The 17,060-nt window shown below is 35.8% G+C and overlaps 1 protein-coding gene across 1 annotated transcript in view; it reads right to left on the reverse strand.

Moving 5' to 3' along the window:
* Positions 1-17,060, reverse strand: part of rpgrip1l (RPGRIP1 like) — a 209,977-nt gene that overhangs the window by 46,549 nt on the left and 146,368 nt on the right. Inside the window, exons 19-22 of the mRNA XM_051931527.1 lie at positions 13,413-13,502; positions 12,130-12,216; positions 11,651-11,816; positions 5,115-5,206 (exon numbers count right to left, since the gene is read on the reverse strand). Coding sequence (XP_051787487.1) covers positions 5,115-5,206; positions 11,651-11,816; positions 12,130-12,216; positions 13,413-13,502 — 435 coding nt within the window. The remainder of the gene's footprint in view (positions 1-5,114; positions 5,207-11,650; positions 11,817-12,129; positions 12,217-13,412; positions 13,503-17,060) is intronic.

Raw genomic sequence — 17,060 nt, forward strand, 5'->3', positions numbered from 1 at the left:
CTAATTGAATGGTTTTGAAAAAATTGTCTACCAAGAAAAACAATATAAGTTTTTTCCAACTTCAAAAAATGTTTATTGCTTTAATTAAGTTGCACAAGTTGTGACATTATGCAGATGGACAAAATTGTTGACTTTTCAAAAACTGAAGGCTATACATGGATGAAAAAATGAAGCATAATAAGTTTATGTCAAATGTATAGTCACATGTAGATTCACTTGGAAATGTTGACGGAATGTTAGAAGAAAATTTTGAAAGGCCAAACACAAATAAGTTAAAATGTCAAACTATTTCACCGATTTCTCTTTTGGAAATGTAGGTCTTCATTGAACCTGGTCTGTATATAATTTTTACAATACATTACATAGTGCTTGTGATGGTGGTAATAACAGACAGTTTGACACTCAGATAGACTTAAAATCAAGCCTGCAAATATCACTGCATAAAAGACAGCTCATATAATTAACAATATATACATTATCCAGGTACCACTATACCACATAGTTAATCATTCCTGGCAGAATATAGTATTGTGATATAGCTGTGGAGCTGTAAAATAAAAATCTTTAAGAAAGCAAGACTGTTTCCTGTTACTTATGAAGATCCATGAAAATACAGACACTGAAGAAGAAGAAAACGAAGAAGAGGATAAACTAAAAACAGAAGTCTGTTAGATTATAACACTGCTTTGTCTTTAATACTATAGATGCATTTCAGGTTGCAGAGAGTCGGTTTCTACCTTGGAAACAGACAACATGAGCTGTGGATCTATGGAGTTGAGAGTTAGGTCTGTACTGTTCTTAATGATCCACTCGGTTTACTATTGTTACTATGACTTGCCAATGGAGTACTGCAGTCCCGTGCATGCTCAAGCAGTCAGTGGCAGCGAATTTCTACCTGTACATGTAGTCTGCTAGTGTTTCATTAATTTGTACTAATGATCTGTTTGCTATCAGTATCAGCTATCAGATGTGAAAAAGAGGAAAAAATACAAAATATACAAGTTGATGCAACTACTGTCAAGGTAAAACTGAAACAGTAAATGTACTCATAGTTGAAGTCACATAGATCATTTCTCCATTTCAAGATACATGAGTTTGCAAGTTTTCCAGTTCTTTTCAATGGGAGATTCTGAAATTTTAAAAAGGTGTACAGTACAATCTGTTGTTAAGTTTTTAATCTACTGCTGCAAAAAATACAACCATTCCTCAGTGATTGGGAACTAAATACAAAAATAGTACTAGTTATGAGTTTTTTAACTAATAATTCTTACCCCATATTATTAAAATTACTTCTATTTTCTTGAGAAACAACACTTGATAGAATTATGTTATACCAGATAATTAATTGATTGTACCAATGGACTAAGTGCAATACTGCCCTGTCTCTCCAGAATACGCATTATTCAAAACATGTTTAGAAGTGTTCAAGCCATAGAAACCTCAAGTATTCATTGCAACAACTAATTCAACAAGAAACAAATTGCATTCTTTAACTAAACGTCTTGTTTAAATAAGATGTGATATTCTTAGACATGATCACCAGCCATTGTCTCTGACATAGTTTTTATTGCTTAAGTAGTTTTCTTTTTTAGGAAATTGTTTTACTACATTATCTCTCTCTATATAAAAGAAAATCCTGGAATGGAAAGCAAATGCAAGGCTACGATACGTGATAATCTCGTAAGACATTTTAAAGACCCGCGAGACCAAAGACACGCCCTTCTTACAATCTATCAAATAGGACAATAGGCAGCAAAACATTCAGTCTTGTGAAGGATTTGAACACACAGAGATCTAGGGCTCTCAGCGCATATAAAGTGTATAAGGACAGTACATTATAAATTAAATGTCGACATCTAAACGAAGACGAGAGCAGCGTGGAGAAAAGAGACTCAAATGCGTTGGACAGAAAAAATAGCAAAAAAGAATAATCGAGGTGCAAATTCAGAAAATAAGGAAAGTAATTATCAGCCCGGAACAAGTGGATTTGAAAAAAAAAGCAAGTCTAATCCAGCTCAGAATTAAATGACAGTGAGTAAAAGACAAAGTAGAACTTAATAAAGACGTTTACAAACGTTGGCGCTAAACACATGCAGAGCAGGTTAGAGACTATGAAACCAGGGAAATTAGAAAGGCTAAAAAAAAAAAAAAACAAAAAAAAAAAACGATGGCGTTATACACATGTGGAGAAAGTTAAAGGATATGAAAGTAGGAAAATTAGAAAATATAAAAAAGTAAAGATCGCAGTAGTGCAAACAAACAGACTGCCTCATTTAACTATGCACCAGTCTAACTTTGGTTTTGCACAATAATTACTACACTATTGCACCATTAACACTTAATTCTACTTTATTCACATAATTTTACTTATTTATTATATTCTACTATACTGTTATCTTTCAATCTTATGACTTTTTGTTAATCTAACTGATATTCTTCTAACTTTGCACAGTTTTTGATAAGCGGATCAGGATGCATTTCACTGCGTGTTGTCCTGTATAACTATGCATGTGACAAATAAAAAATCTTGAGAATTTCAAAAACGAAGTTTACGCACATGCATTTATTGGTTACTTTGTTAATGTATATATATTTATCTGTCTGCTTATTTAAAAACCTAAATTTACCTCAGGAGTCAAAAACGTTCTGTCTAGCCCTTGCACAAAAACCTAGACAAAAGCTGGGGTATCACCTTGGTAACCCCATGTACTTTTGGAACTGGGAGAGGAACATAGCACGACTTTACAGACAGGAGTCCAATGCAGAACTCTACTTACTTTTTTACTTTGTAAAAAAAAAAAAATATTAACTACTGATGATGTAGATCATTTTGTCTATGCTGAAATTCCAAACGGAGAAACCTATCCTGACCTCATTAAAATGATTCAGCATATTGGGACTACAAGATTACAAATATTGTTTTTACAGAAGTTCTGAAATAAAAGTGAAACTAATGAAATAGCAACAATTCAAAGAAAAAAAAAATCTTAAAAGTGTGTACAGTATCCAGAAAACCAAACACGGAGGTTGGCGAGCGAAGCCCCCTAGTCATGTAAAAAATCAAATTGTACAGTTAAGTGGATATATTGACACAGTACTATCATGGCTTTAAACAACCTGCCCATGCATTACAAATTCTCGTTTATTTGTGGACATTATATGTGTACAATTTTAACCTTGAACAATATCTGTTTGATATGAAAGCATGTGACAATCAAGAGAAGAACTGAAGACCATGGTGCAAAGAATGCATAACATTTCAGGTATTCACGTAAAAAATATGACAACTGATAACACTGCATGTATATAAGGTAAAAGATAGGTAATTTTTCTAGCATCACAACTTTAACTGATTATGATACAAGTTAAACACAAAAGGCATCTCACAATATGGCGCTTTCATAAAATTGTACAACCATTTAATACAGTGGTTTAAAGAATGAAGCTAATTGATGCAGACATCACAGAACTGCAGATTTTACTTCCACAACCAAATCTTTACAGTTGTTTTCAATTGCAATAATCAAAGATAGCAATAACATGACTCAGACAGTGACAAGAAATGCCATGATTATCTGCAATGTTCCTTTCAGTACTTGTAGTCAAGTATGTATTCTGATTCTTGTGAAACTTGTTACTTATTATCGCAGGTCTCTCACTTTGCTGCCTGTCATACAAATGTGTTTCTCTGATTCTCTGAATACACAGTACTCACACTATTGCCATGAATGCAATAAATTCTTTAATGATTGTTACTGAAGTGGATTCTGTTCACAGGTGCAAATTTGATTACAACTGAAATAATGAAACAACTGTTGACTGTAACATTTGTGTATTAACTAAAATGCAACACAGCAATACATAGAGAATGTCAAGACTTGTTTCTCACCCTTAGCACCATCTGTTGGAAATACATTAAAGAGGAAGTGGAGGAGTGGGGGTTGATTTTTTTTTTAAAACATGAGTTGTGTGTATGGAATGTTATTCATCCATCCATCCATCCATCCATTGTCTCCCGCTTATCCGAGGTCGGGTCGCGGGGGCAGCAGCTTGAGCAGAGATGCCCAGACTTCCCTCTCCCCGGCCACTTCTTCTAGCTCTTCCGGGAGAATCCCAAGGCGTTCCCAGGCCAGTCGAGACACATAGTCCCTCCAGCGTGTCCTGGGTCTTCCCCGGGGCCTCCTCCCGGTTATACGTGCCCGGAACACCTCACCAGGGAGGCGTCCAGGAGCCAACTCATCTGACTCCTCTCGATGCGGAGGAGCAGCGGCTCTACTCTGAGCCCCTCCCGGATGACTGAGCTTCTCACCCTATCTTTAAGGGAAAGCCCAGACACCCTGCGGAGGAAACTCATTTCAGCCGCTTGTATTCGCGATCTCGTTCTTTCGGTCACTACCCATAGCTCATGACCATAGGTGAGGGTAGGAACATAGATCGACTGGTAAATTGAGAGCTTCGCCTTGCGGCTCAGCTCCTTTTTCACCACGACAGACCGATGCAGCGCCCGCATTACTGCGGATGCCGCACCGATCCGCCTGTCGATCTCACGCTCCATTCTTCCCTCACTCGTGAACAAGACCCCGAGATACTTGAACTCCTCCACTTGGGGCAGGATCTCGCTACCAACCCTGAGAGGGCACTCCACCCTTTTCCGGCTGAGGACCATGGTCTCGGATTTGGAGGTGCTGATTCACATCCCAGCCGCTTCACACTCGGCTGCGAACCGATCCAGAGAGAGCTGAAGATCACAGCCTGATGAAGCAAACAGGACAACATCATCTGCAAAAAGCAGTGACCCAATCCTGAGCCCACCAAACCGGACCCCCTCAACGCCCTGGCTGCGCCTAGAAATTCTGTCCATAAAAGTTATGAACAGAATCGGTGACAAAGGGCAGCCCTGGCGGAGTCCAACTCTCACTGGAAACGGGTTCGACTTACTGCCGGCAATGCGGACCAAGCTCTGGCACCGATCGTACAGGGACCGAACAGCCCTTATCAGGGGGGCCGGAATGTTATCTGATTTTAATAATATCAATAAAATTAAAAAAAGGAAGTGGAAGCATTACTTTTAACTTGACTCTTCCATAAAATATAAATTAATCTGTACAACATACCTGTTTTCTGGTCTGAGATACTGGTCCAGGAATGATGCAGTCATCACTGTCAGACACACCTGACTCATGCACTGGGGACTGGGGGTCCTCCTCTAAGGAAGCAAAAGATTGAAAGAGCTGAATTTACACTGTAATGAGGTAACTGAGCTTTAAACTATGGAGCATCATATTAGAGTGTACAGAATAGAATGAAAATCAGCATGAATATCTGGCCAGTTTAAAGAAACAAGCTACCGATGCTGACTCTCTGACTTTAAAAACAAATAGAATTTGTGTCCTGCCTGTCATGCAATTACTTTAAAATATTAATTATTCATTATTTTATAATATGGTGTCCCCTTCTGCACAACATAAAATTTCCAATTTTTTTGCCCCTAATATATAAACGATAGATAGATAGATAGATCGTTCTGCTGAAATCATTAAGTTAAAAAAACAATAAGATCTTTTCTGTTAATCATACCTGTTTTCCTCCTTTATTGTATTGGTTGTACATTCTGTTCTATTCATTATAAGATGCCAATATTTTAAATATTTCTTCACACTAGCTAAACAAAGCTCCACACTAAAATAATTTTCACACTCATAGTTCATTTGTTTTGTACCAAGTCAAGAGATGATAAATTACTTTGTTTGAATCTCCGGTTGGTTTGATTTCACACAAACATTCAAGCAAACCAGAAAATTGATGCAAATACAGTGTGAGCAATGTTGCAAACTTTCATTGGGCAGGAACAATTTTTGTTTGGAAAAATCATCACATAAAGTTGACAATAGCTGCATTTGCAACAATTATGTGGATTGTTCACCAAACACAACTCTGACAGCAGAATGCCTATTACCTGATAACTACTGTAAAATACTACATAAAAACATATGCTACTTTGCATGCTACAGAAAGGACATGTTTCACCTAGGCATTATATAGCACTATAAAGAAGATGGCAAGGTCTGCTGTGGGTAAACAGTGATATGTTTCTGTTTCATTTAAACAGTAGACAGGTGAGTTTTATTTCACTGTATGATGCTGCATATTTAGTATAGTAGCCTACTATATGAACATAACCTCTGTTTAATTTATGTCAAATAACATGCCTACTGTCTTTAGGCTTGTACATTTGTGTTAATGATGTTCATAGTCCTCACAGGTGGCGCAGTGGTAGTACTGCTGCTTTGCAGTAAGGAGACTGTGGAAGATTGTGGGTTCGCTTCCCGGTTCCTCCCTGTGTGGATGGCGCTTTGAGTACTGAGAAAAGCGCTATATAAATGTAATGAATTATTATTATTATTATTTATTATTTTGGAATGTTTAATTAATATCTACTACATAGTATCAAAGTCAATGTGCCTTCACAGTCCTACTGTCCAAGTTGTGCATTATGTTCGAATGCACTGGGAGGTCACAAAGAGCACTGCTATTAGTTTCTCAACACGTATGTGATTTGGCCAGTTTACACCTTTTTATTAACATGGCCAACTACTATACAATTGCAAGAGAGAGTGACTCTGAACCTGAATCAGGTGCTAAAATTGCTGTGATTAACTGGTACATGTGTGAAATGTTTTATGCCAACAAATTGTGTTATATTGGTATGTAAATGTATATCTTTCATTTTTTTGCTGAGTTTCCCTAATTACATACAAATCTTACCCATGGTGCACAATACTTCCTGTATCTAGACTGGTTCTGTGTTAGACAACATTAATGCTTCAAAAGAAATGTTTCTGAAAAGCTAATTTTACACCACCAGTTTTAACAGACTCCATTCATATATACAGGATGTGCCTCACAGGAGAGATTTTTTCTTCCTCCTGTGAAAATAAACACTCCAATTGACTAAGCAATACTTGATTTTGGATTTCAATTCTAATAATATTCCTGCACTGTACTCAAACAAATCAATCACATTTAGGAGCCTCACTTTACTCTGCAATGCAACAGAGCAGACACGCTTCATCCTTTTTAAACTAAACAGAAAAATTAAGTTTTATTTGGCAAAACATGTCAGAATTAACTTCAAATTATTGTTGGTGGGTTCACCTGTGGAAGCAACAGCAGAAAGATAATACAAATAAAACAATACTCGAGGAGCTACAGTATATACACCAAAGAAGAATTATACACTTTTTAACAATACATTGAATCAGTTCAAATAAAAAAATGCAAAGAAAATGCATTTCTTTGGTTTAATTTTACTTGGTTTGCTTTAACAGACTTCTTAGTGTACTGTTAATGTAAATACAATGATACACTACTACGGGCAGCATAATAGGGCAGTAAGTGAGCTGCTGTTTCACAGCTCCAATAACCTGGTGTTGATTCAAAAAAGTGTTACTGTGGAGTTTGCTCTTTCTTTTAGGGTTCATGTGAATTTATTTCCAGGTATTAAAGTTCCTTGCTGCATTTCAGAGACAAGAATGTTGAGTTCATTGGTGATAATCAGCTATCTTTTTGTGAGTGAGGATGTGTGTTATTTTGATGCAGGAGGAATCTGCTAGGCTTTTCTACAACTTTCTAAAGGTAAAGACAGGTTTAAGGGTGTTTTCAGGGTATTTTAAAAGTGTGAATAATTTGTGTTACATATTTTTCCATAACATATTTATTATAATGTATATCTTCACCTTGCTCCTTATCTCCTTGTACACTTATCTACTTGTTGCACCTCTCTGACTATCCCACTTCATCTTTGCCATTTTTTTAATTTTTATTTATTTGTTTTAAAGTTTACTCGTTTATTCATTCATCATTACCTACACACATTGGGAGTTATTTGAATAATCTTTTATCTGTTTATGAGATTTTAAGCTCAATTAAATTTTGAGCCAAATACAGTTATGTTTTTTGAGCTTTACAACTGTACCTATCTCAAATTCTTCTTATATTTATTTTAGGTTGTAAAAGTAATTATTACTCTCTCTATAAATTTTAGTCATTTCTTGTGCTGTCATTAAAGTTTGTAGTCAATGCAGTTTATTCGTGAGAACTTCCAGATAATGGTTAGCACTGAATACAATTGCATGCCTGTTACATTTTAAAATTTTTATTCAGTTAAAAGTTTATTAATTTTTATATCAAAACAATAAAGTAGCTAAATGAGAAATAGGCAAACAGTAAGTGTTAGGATACACATGCTGTTCATGTGTATGCTTGTCAGTTTAGCCAATTGTAACTGAGCTAATTTTTTCCCATCTCCAAAAGAACGGCATCTGAACCATGACAATTTATGCAGAAACAAACATCGCTATTGCATAGTTGGTACATATAGGAATACTGATTATACTTTAATACAACTTTTTTTTTAAGCAAGTGAGTCAATGACCCTGTGAAAGATTTTATTTCATCTTTGCTCAACATTTAAACAATCTAGTTTATACTTTTGGTAGGTGTGTTTCAATCATTCTTCCATCCTAAATTATGTGCTTTTGTGGAAAATACATTTATATATTTGCACCATTAAAATTATAATTTATTTAATGGATTTAGTGTAGTCATTTGAGTAAAATTAGTTCTTCAAAAAATATTTATTTCTTTAGGACAACTAAAGAGCACTTGAGAGCACAATGGCCATCTGGCACAAGATGCTTACACGTGACCTTTGAACCCATAAAAGAGGTGACCCAGATTATTATCATTATCTCTTTTTTGAAATAAATTTTACTCAAAATAAAAATTTAGGACCAACAAACAAAATGTATAGTGAGCAAAACCATGGTAATTTTTATTACAAGAGGTTCTGGGATTCAGAACATTTACACAAGAATCTTCATTTTTGGTTTGTTGTGTAATCCAGACCTTTGGCATTATTCTAGTTTCAAAAGTATTGAGAATAATGTGATATTACAGAAATGAGTTTTAACACCCCGCACATATTTAAGCAAGAAGCTTGGAATAACTTTGTTTATTTTAAAAGATCACCTGATTTAAAAGTTTCACATATTTTAAATTTGCTAAGTAAGTGAAACAAAAAAACATAAAATAAAATAATTACTTCTAATATTAAACCAAAAAAAAAAAAAAACAAACAAACAGCAACAGGAAAACAGTGAATGAGTTCATCAAGTTGGGCCCATTGAAAATCAAAGCTGAATAACCTGTACACCTCATGGAACTAAAAATAAGTTTAAAATTATTTTTGTTTTTGCATGAAGTTATTTTAACTTCTGACATGATTTTTGCCTTTATTAATCACTTCATCTGGTTAGTAAGTATCTGATTATATTCTTGTCTTGATGGTAAGTGAATGAAGACTGCAAGGTTGAGTTTAGGGAGAAGGCGAGACAGGCACTGGATGGCAATGAAGAGTTATCAGACAGTTGGGAAACTACAGCAGATGTAGTAAGGGTGACAGCAAGAAGAGTGCTTGGCATGACATCTGGAAAGAGGAAGGAGGAAAGGGAAACCTGGTGGTGGAATGGGGAAGTACAGGAGAGCATACACAGGAAGAGGATGGCAAAGATGTAGTGGGATAGTCAGAGAGGTGCAACAAGTAGATAAGTGTACAAGGAGATAAGGAGCAAGGTGAAGAGAGAGGTGGCGAAGGCTAAAGAAAAGGCGTATGATGAGGTGTATGAGAGGTTGGACACTAAGGAGGGAGAAAAGGACCTGTACCGATTGGCTAGACAGAGGGACCGAGCTGGGAAAGATGTGCAGCAGGTTAGGGTAATAAACGATAAAGATGGAAACGTACTCACAAGCGAGGAGAGTGGGTTCAGCAGATGGAAAGAGTACTTTGAGAGGCTGATGAATGGAGAGAACGAGAGAGAGAGAAGGTTGGATGATTGTGAGATAGTGAATCAGGAAGTGCAACGGATTAGCAAGGAAGAAGTAAGGACAGCTATGAAGAGGATGAAAAATGAAAAAGTCGTTGGTCTAGATGACATACCTGTGGAAGCATGGAGGAATTTAGAAGAGATGGCAGTGGAGTTTTTAACCATATTGTTTAATGGAATCTTGGAAAGTGAGAGGATGCCTGAGGAGTGGAGAAGAAGTGTACAGGTACTGAAATTTAAGAATAAGGGGGACGTGCAGGACTGCAGTAACTACAGGGGGATAAAATTGATAAGCCACAGCATGAAGTTATGGGAAAGAGTAGTGGAAGCTAGGTTAAGAAGTGAGGTGATGAGTAGTGAGCTGCAGTATGGTTTTATGCCAAGAAAGATCACCACAGATGTGATGTTTGCTCTGAGGATATTGATGGAGAAGTATACAGAAGGCTAGAAGGAGTTGCATTGCATCTTTGTGGACCTGGAGAAAGCATATGACAGGGTGCCTCGAAAGGATCTGTGGTATTGTATGAAGAAGTCGGGAATGGCAGAGAAGTACGTAAGAGTTGTACAGGATATGTACAAGGGAAGTGTAACAGTGGTGAGGTCTGCGGTAGGAGTGATGGATGTATTCATGGTGGAGGTGGGATTACATCAGGGATCGGCTCTGATGGACAGGTTGACAGACGAGATTAGACAGGAGTCCCATGGACTATGATGTTTGCTGATGACATTGTGATCTGTAGCGCTAATAGGGAGCAGGTTGAGGAGACCTTGGAGAGGTGGAGATATGCTCTAGAGAGGAGAGGAATGAAGATCAGTAGGAAGAAGACAGTACATGTGTGTAAATGAGAGGGAGGTCAGTGGAATGGTGAGGATGCAAGGAGTAGAATTGGCAAAGGTGGATGAGTTTAAATATTGGGGATCAACAGTACAGAGTAATGGGGATTGTGGAAGAGAGGTGAAACGGAGAGTGCAGGCAGGGTGGAATGGGTGGAGAAGAGTGTCAGGAGTAATTTGTGACAGACAGGTCACAAGAGTGAAAGGGAAGGTCTACCGGACGGTAGTGAGACCAGCTATTTTACTGTATATGGGTTGGAGACGGTGGCACTGACCAGAAAGCAGGAGACAGAGCTGGTGGTAGCAGAGTTAAAGATGCTAAGATTTGCACTGGGTGCAACGAGGATGGATAGGATTAGAAATGAGTACATTAGAGTGTCAGCTCAAGATGGACGGTTGGGATACAAAGTCAGAGAGGCGAGATTGCGTTGGTTTGGATATGTGCAGAGGAGAGATGCTGAATATATTGGGAGAAGGATGCTAAGGATAGAGTTGCCAGGCAAGAGGAAAAGAGGAAGGCCTAAGAGAAGATTTATGGATGTGGTGACAGATGACATGTAGGTGATGGGTGTAACAGAACAAAATGCAGAGGACAGAAAGATATGGAAGAAGATGATCCACTGTGGCAACCCCTAACAGGAGCAGCCGAAAGAAGAAGAAGAAGATGGGCTTTTATGTAGGAAAAAAACAGGTGTTTTTGGGAGACCAAACAGTTAAGAAACAAAACCACAAAACCAGACATTTGAAGATTACTTTCATAAACTTTAAAATTATAATATTAAATTAACTTGAGATGTCACAAGGAAACAGCAGATTGAAAAAAAAATTGTAAATTATCAATGTTTTGTTAAGACAGAAATGAAGAACCATATAACTACATATAAAAAGCTTTCAAATAACAAGAATAAGAAAAATAGGACATTGTTAAATACCTTCTTCTGGTTCAAAAACCTTTTCTGAAATATCAGATTCTGTTGAAGATTGCGTACTCTGATCTGCAAGCTGTCCTTCAGACAGATGGGAACTTTCCTCCTCTTCACGTATTTCCTTAGCTATTTGATTCAACTCAGTATCTTCCAATAAATCTTGCTTAAGGTCCTGAAAGGGAGACAATCAAAGTTAGAAGAAAAAAAATAAAGAATTCAAGCTGGTCTTATATGTGACATTTATTATATGCTAAAGTATGTTACAACAGAACCAACACGAGGCAGGAATTCTTATAGATAATGAAAATTCTGAAAATGAATAATCAACAGCAGTAAAGTGGGCACATATAAAATGGTACAATGGAGAAGACACCATACAGCTCATATAGCTTATGCAGTTTATTACATTAGACAGTTGATACAAAATTTCACTGTTATGTGTGCCTTACGGTCGTTTTATTTTAGTAGATTCTATTTCAATGTACCTCAGGAGTATGGAAAGAGACAGCATCCAAAGGTTTCTCTTGAACAACTGTTCCTTCATCAGCAGAGGTTGAAACACTGATTGGAATCTTTAAGATACATAAAGGGCAAATATTTGATGAAAAACTGCTTTAAAGAACCACATGTTGGGGAAAAAAAATCATCATACATGTACACCAGAGGATTAAGCAAAAAGCATGTCAAGACGCACTGAATTAGAATAGAATGTTAGGTTATATTATCCAATTTAGATTAGAACAACATCAAATGAAATAAGAACGCTTACGTGAGAGGGCACACCTTAACTGTATGAGTTGTGAAAGTAAATGGTAACTGACTGAGGTACTTGGAAAAGTGGAAAGATAAAGCTCCTTGGTCACATTTTGAGAATAATTAGCTTACTGTATGTATGAGCGGTTCACTATAGACGGTTTTGACACTTTCCCACTGATACCAGGAACAAGAATGCGAGTAATATCCAAGTGTTCTACCACTTTAAAATAGGCATTACTTGTGTTTATATTATATGATACTCATGCATTTATCAAAGCAGTAGAAATGGAGGAAACAAAAAGTGGCAATTGTAATTCTTTTTGAATGTTCTTTAAATTATTGGCCTATTTTTCTCTTTTTCTGGTACTGTTTACGCAGGATACACATTTCATCAGGCTTCTTTGAGATTCACCTACATGTTTGTGTACTGAAGTTTCCATCTTAAATTGAAGACTATCCCTATATTTGCACACTTTGTTTATTCCAATATACTTGTCACTGTATTTTATACAAAATTAGAGTTTTACAGGAAACAAACACAATCCATATATTTAAAGGGAGTTCTAGGCAAAGTACTTTACCTACAGGTGTGTCATCCTAGAAAATAAATAAGCTAAAAACAATCAATGACCACAACTCACTATAACCTCACTGAGACATTTGTGGGTTCCATATATAGAACAGGAACCCAAGAGGGCAAAACATTTCACTGTTGGCTCCAGAAACTTTTGAAAAAAGGCAATGGAAACTAAACAGAAATCTGTCTTAGTCTAGTGCTAGTGAAAAAGTGGCATTTAAAAATATTATGAGCTTAATGATGTACAGTACACCAAATGTTTTTTCAAATTGACAGTGATAAGAATGGGTTTAATTGCTAAGTAAGTATATTGAAAGTTGACGCAGAAAATTTTGGGGGGGTTGGGTCATCATGGATAATATAATGATAGTTAAGCCAAATATCATTATTGATGTATATTTGCTTGCTCAGAAAGTAACCCCTCATTAAACTTACTGACACTGAGTTCTCTTCCATAAATGAAACCTTTTTGTTTGGCTGCTTTTCTTTTCCAGGTACTTTCTGCCTGGGAATTGGACGGGGAATCTGTGGAAACACAATGGAAAACTCAAATTGGTTAAGTACTACATATATATTTATATAGATATCTTTTGGTACAACACTGTTCAAAAGTTTTAAAACACCTTAGTTTTTCTTCAAATTAAATTAGTTGAAATGCAATGAATGACTTGAAATGGTGAAAAAGGTAAGCAGTAAACTACCAGAGGTTTAAATTTAAAGTTTAGGTTAGTAGTAGTAGTAGGGTGTTGTACTGTGTTAGTCATTATGGATGCAATAAGAAGTCAAGCAAAATGACATGTTTTATTAGCTAACTAAAAAGATTACAATATGCAAGCTTTCAAGCCAGCTCAGGCCCCTTGTTCAGGCAAGATGTAACACAGGAACTGGAATTCCCTGTGCTTATATAGACACCAGGACAGATAAAGCATTGGAAAACCTTTACGTGGGTCATATTCTTAAAGGTTTTCCAATGCTGTATCTTTTCTGGTGTCTAAATAAACACTGGGAATTTCAGTTCCTGTAATACATCTTGCCTGAAGAAGGGCCTGAGTGGCTTCAAAAGTTTAGTTGAGCAAAAACTGAAAAAAGGGAACTTTAAGAATATTACAAATGGCACTTCTTCAGGGAACAACTAATAGGGTAACACCTACAGATGTTCTGCAGCAATTAAAATAAATTAAGCCTTGCAAGTTGAAGCAAACAATTTGCACAGGTATCCTAACTTCTGTTGATTACTTAACATTAGAATTACCTTCAGCACATTTACAAGACAAAAGATGCTGACGGAGAGGTGTGAAGGGATTTAAGGTGGGCCGGATTTACGAGTTTTTTTCGTAGGCTTTGGAAATTCTAGTGTTCTGTCAGTCATAAAGCAGAGTTGGAACAGACTGTTACTACACCCTCTGAAGTACTACTTGGACAATATTACACTGTAGAAAGCTGGAAATTACAGCGATAATGGCAAGAAAATGGCAATTAACAAATTAAATGACACGGAGCATTATTACCCTTAGAAGTGTAGGTATTTCATTTAGATAAATTGCAAAAAAAAAAAAAAAAACTGTCAGTGAGTATGGTGTCCTCCACAATCCAAAGGCATTTGTAAACTGGAAGAAACTCTGATACAAAGAGATCTGGCAGACCCAAAGTCACAACCAAATCAGAAGACATGTTTCTGAGGGTCACCAACTTATGTGATAGGTGACTCACAGCACAACAAGTTCAAGAACAGCTAGCAGTGGTCGAAACAAGCAAGTCTCAGTTTCTACTGTGAAGAGGAGACTTTGTGCTGCAGGTTTACAGAGCAAGTGGCAGTAAGAAAGCCAGTTCTTACAGTACAAAATAGGGCCTTGAAATACCAGCTGTGGACTACTGCAGATGGAACAAAGGTTTAAGGACAGATGAATCAAAATTTTAAATCTACAGTTCATCATGCAGGATGTGTATGTCAGATTTATTTTTGTCATATGGTCCATTGCAGGAGTTTTTTTTTGTTTTCCTCTCCTCTGTGTCAGCTGGTCAAATAATCACATTCAGGAATCAAGAACTTCACCTAGATCCTAAATCAACTGAAATCACTATGGACTGTTTTATTTGCTTTTGTATCTTTTCATTAACTTTAAATACATCAAACTGTTTCTACTCAATGGGTTGCCATGTACATATGCCTAGTTATAATGCAGATATATACTATATATTTATTTTTATATATATATTACCTGTAATTAGATCTGGTTGTTCTATTGTCAACCTTAATGTATAAATATTTTAATTAGAAAACCTTTATCTGATAAGAGTGAAAATTTGTTTTGCACTTTATCGATTAAATTTTGATTAACAATACTTGGTTGATTTTGTATTTAGTATACAGTACTTACATTTATTAAAAATTATCATAGTATTAGTTAATGATAATAATTCAAGTAAATGTGGTATATCTTTGTTTTTATTGATTAATCTATGGAAACCACATTGTGTTGCATGTAAATGCATAAGGTGCTATATAAATAAAGTTATTATTATTATTTGCTATTTTTAATTTCTTCTATGCCTTGATTTCATGAAACATTAAGACATTAAACTGCGTGCATTTCAATAGAAAAAAACGGAGGTATTTTAAAACTTTTGACTGGTAGTGTGCATCAGAGGAAGCACTTTTAGAAACAGGTACTTTTATAGAATATATATGATAACGAATGATTTATCATAGTGTTTCCAAAGGCACCTCAGAAGAAAAAAAAAAAAAAGTAACATGTGAACAATATGTTTTATTGTTATAGTAATGTTCTTTGAAGTATTTTTCAGTTGTAAAAATCAACCTCAGGCTTAATCAGTACTTAAAATGACAGCTTTATTGACTAATTAGCATTACTTTAAAAGCATAGTGTAACTGCAAATGTCATTTCAATCAATGGATTTCACAAGGAACATCACAAGAAAACTATATAAATCATTTAATTATAATACTTTTTTCTTTTTTAAATTTCAACTTTTGTGCACCAGACAAGTATTTCAGCCACGATAAGGAAAAAGTCACATTTAAGACTATGAACCAGATTTGTCACCCTGCATAACGTTAATCCTCAACCTCTCTAACAAGATATGGTTTCTTACTGATAACAAAAATGTTCTCCAGTCCTTTCTTTTACTGTTTTATCTCTTTAGACTATGGTGTCCTTTAACCTTTATTCTGTCTTTCACAGCTGTTTCTCAATGTGAAATCCATAACTTATTTTGCTTCCATTACTTGCAATTCTAGAGAATCCCACTGAGTTCATGTTGCTTTTTACATTACACATAAAATTAACATAACCTTTCGGTCTAATTCAGCCACTACTGCCTACAAGTTGCAATAAATGCTACTGATAGGAATACATTTCCTTGATTACTTCCTCTAGTTTTGTATTTTTTTCCCCTTAATTTTTAATTCTGCACAGACGTTAGCTCTAATAAAGGATATCCAGAAACACCTGAGTAAGTTTTGATCAATTTCGTATCTCTCTTCTGTCTAAAGCTTATTCAGCTTTTAAATGATAATCACTCATTTATTTATTTTTTTTAAATGTCTATTCATGCTTCTTCAGAGGACTGGAGATGCCATTACATTGTAAGAAAAATCTCCTTATTTGTGTTTATTTTGTATTTATTTTCTCTTTGCACTGTTCCTTCTTGACATCACTACTGCTTTCGCTGCTATTAACAGAATTTTGCTTTCCTAAACACTTGGAGAATTATGATGGCCTTACTGAGAACTGCTAATTTTAGAAATGTTTTCCTCTCTAAGGTGAACAGACAACTTTTGTTGGTATCTTTGAAAGTTTGAAAGGCTTGAGTGATATTGGAATTTGTATGGATTATAGCTGTATAGCTGGACAGCATAAGATTTTAATCAAATTAATAAAGCATTCCCAAAACTTATCAATTTCATAACTTGCCAAAGAAATTTCCAGTTCACATGGGAAAAGACTTTCTGCATTGAGTGATAAAATAGCTTCTGGTTGACAAAGAGTAGGGGCTGTGTCTAAATATGCAGTAGAAGTTTAGTATTATGTGCTACGTGATAAAATAAAATAATTCTGAACT

Source organism: Erpetoichthys calabaricus, chromosome 9, assembly GCF_900747795.2.
Source record: "Erpetoichthys calabaricus chromosome 9, fErpCal1.3, whole genome shotgun sequence".
Taxonomy (NCBI): Eukaryota; Metazoa; Chordata; class Cladistia; order Polypteriformes; family Polypteridae; genus Erpetoichthys; species Erpetoichthys calabaricus.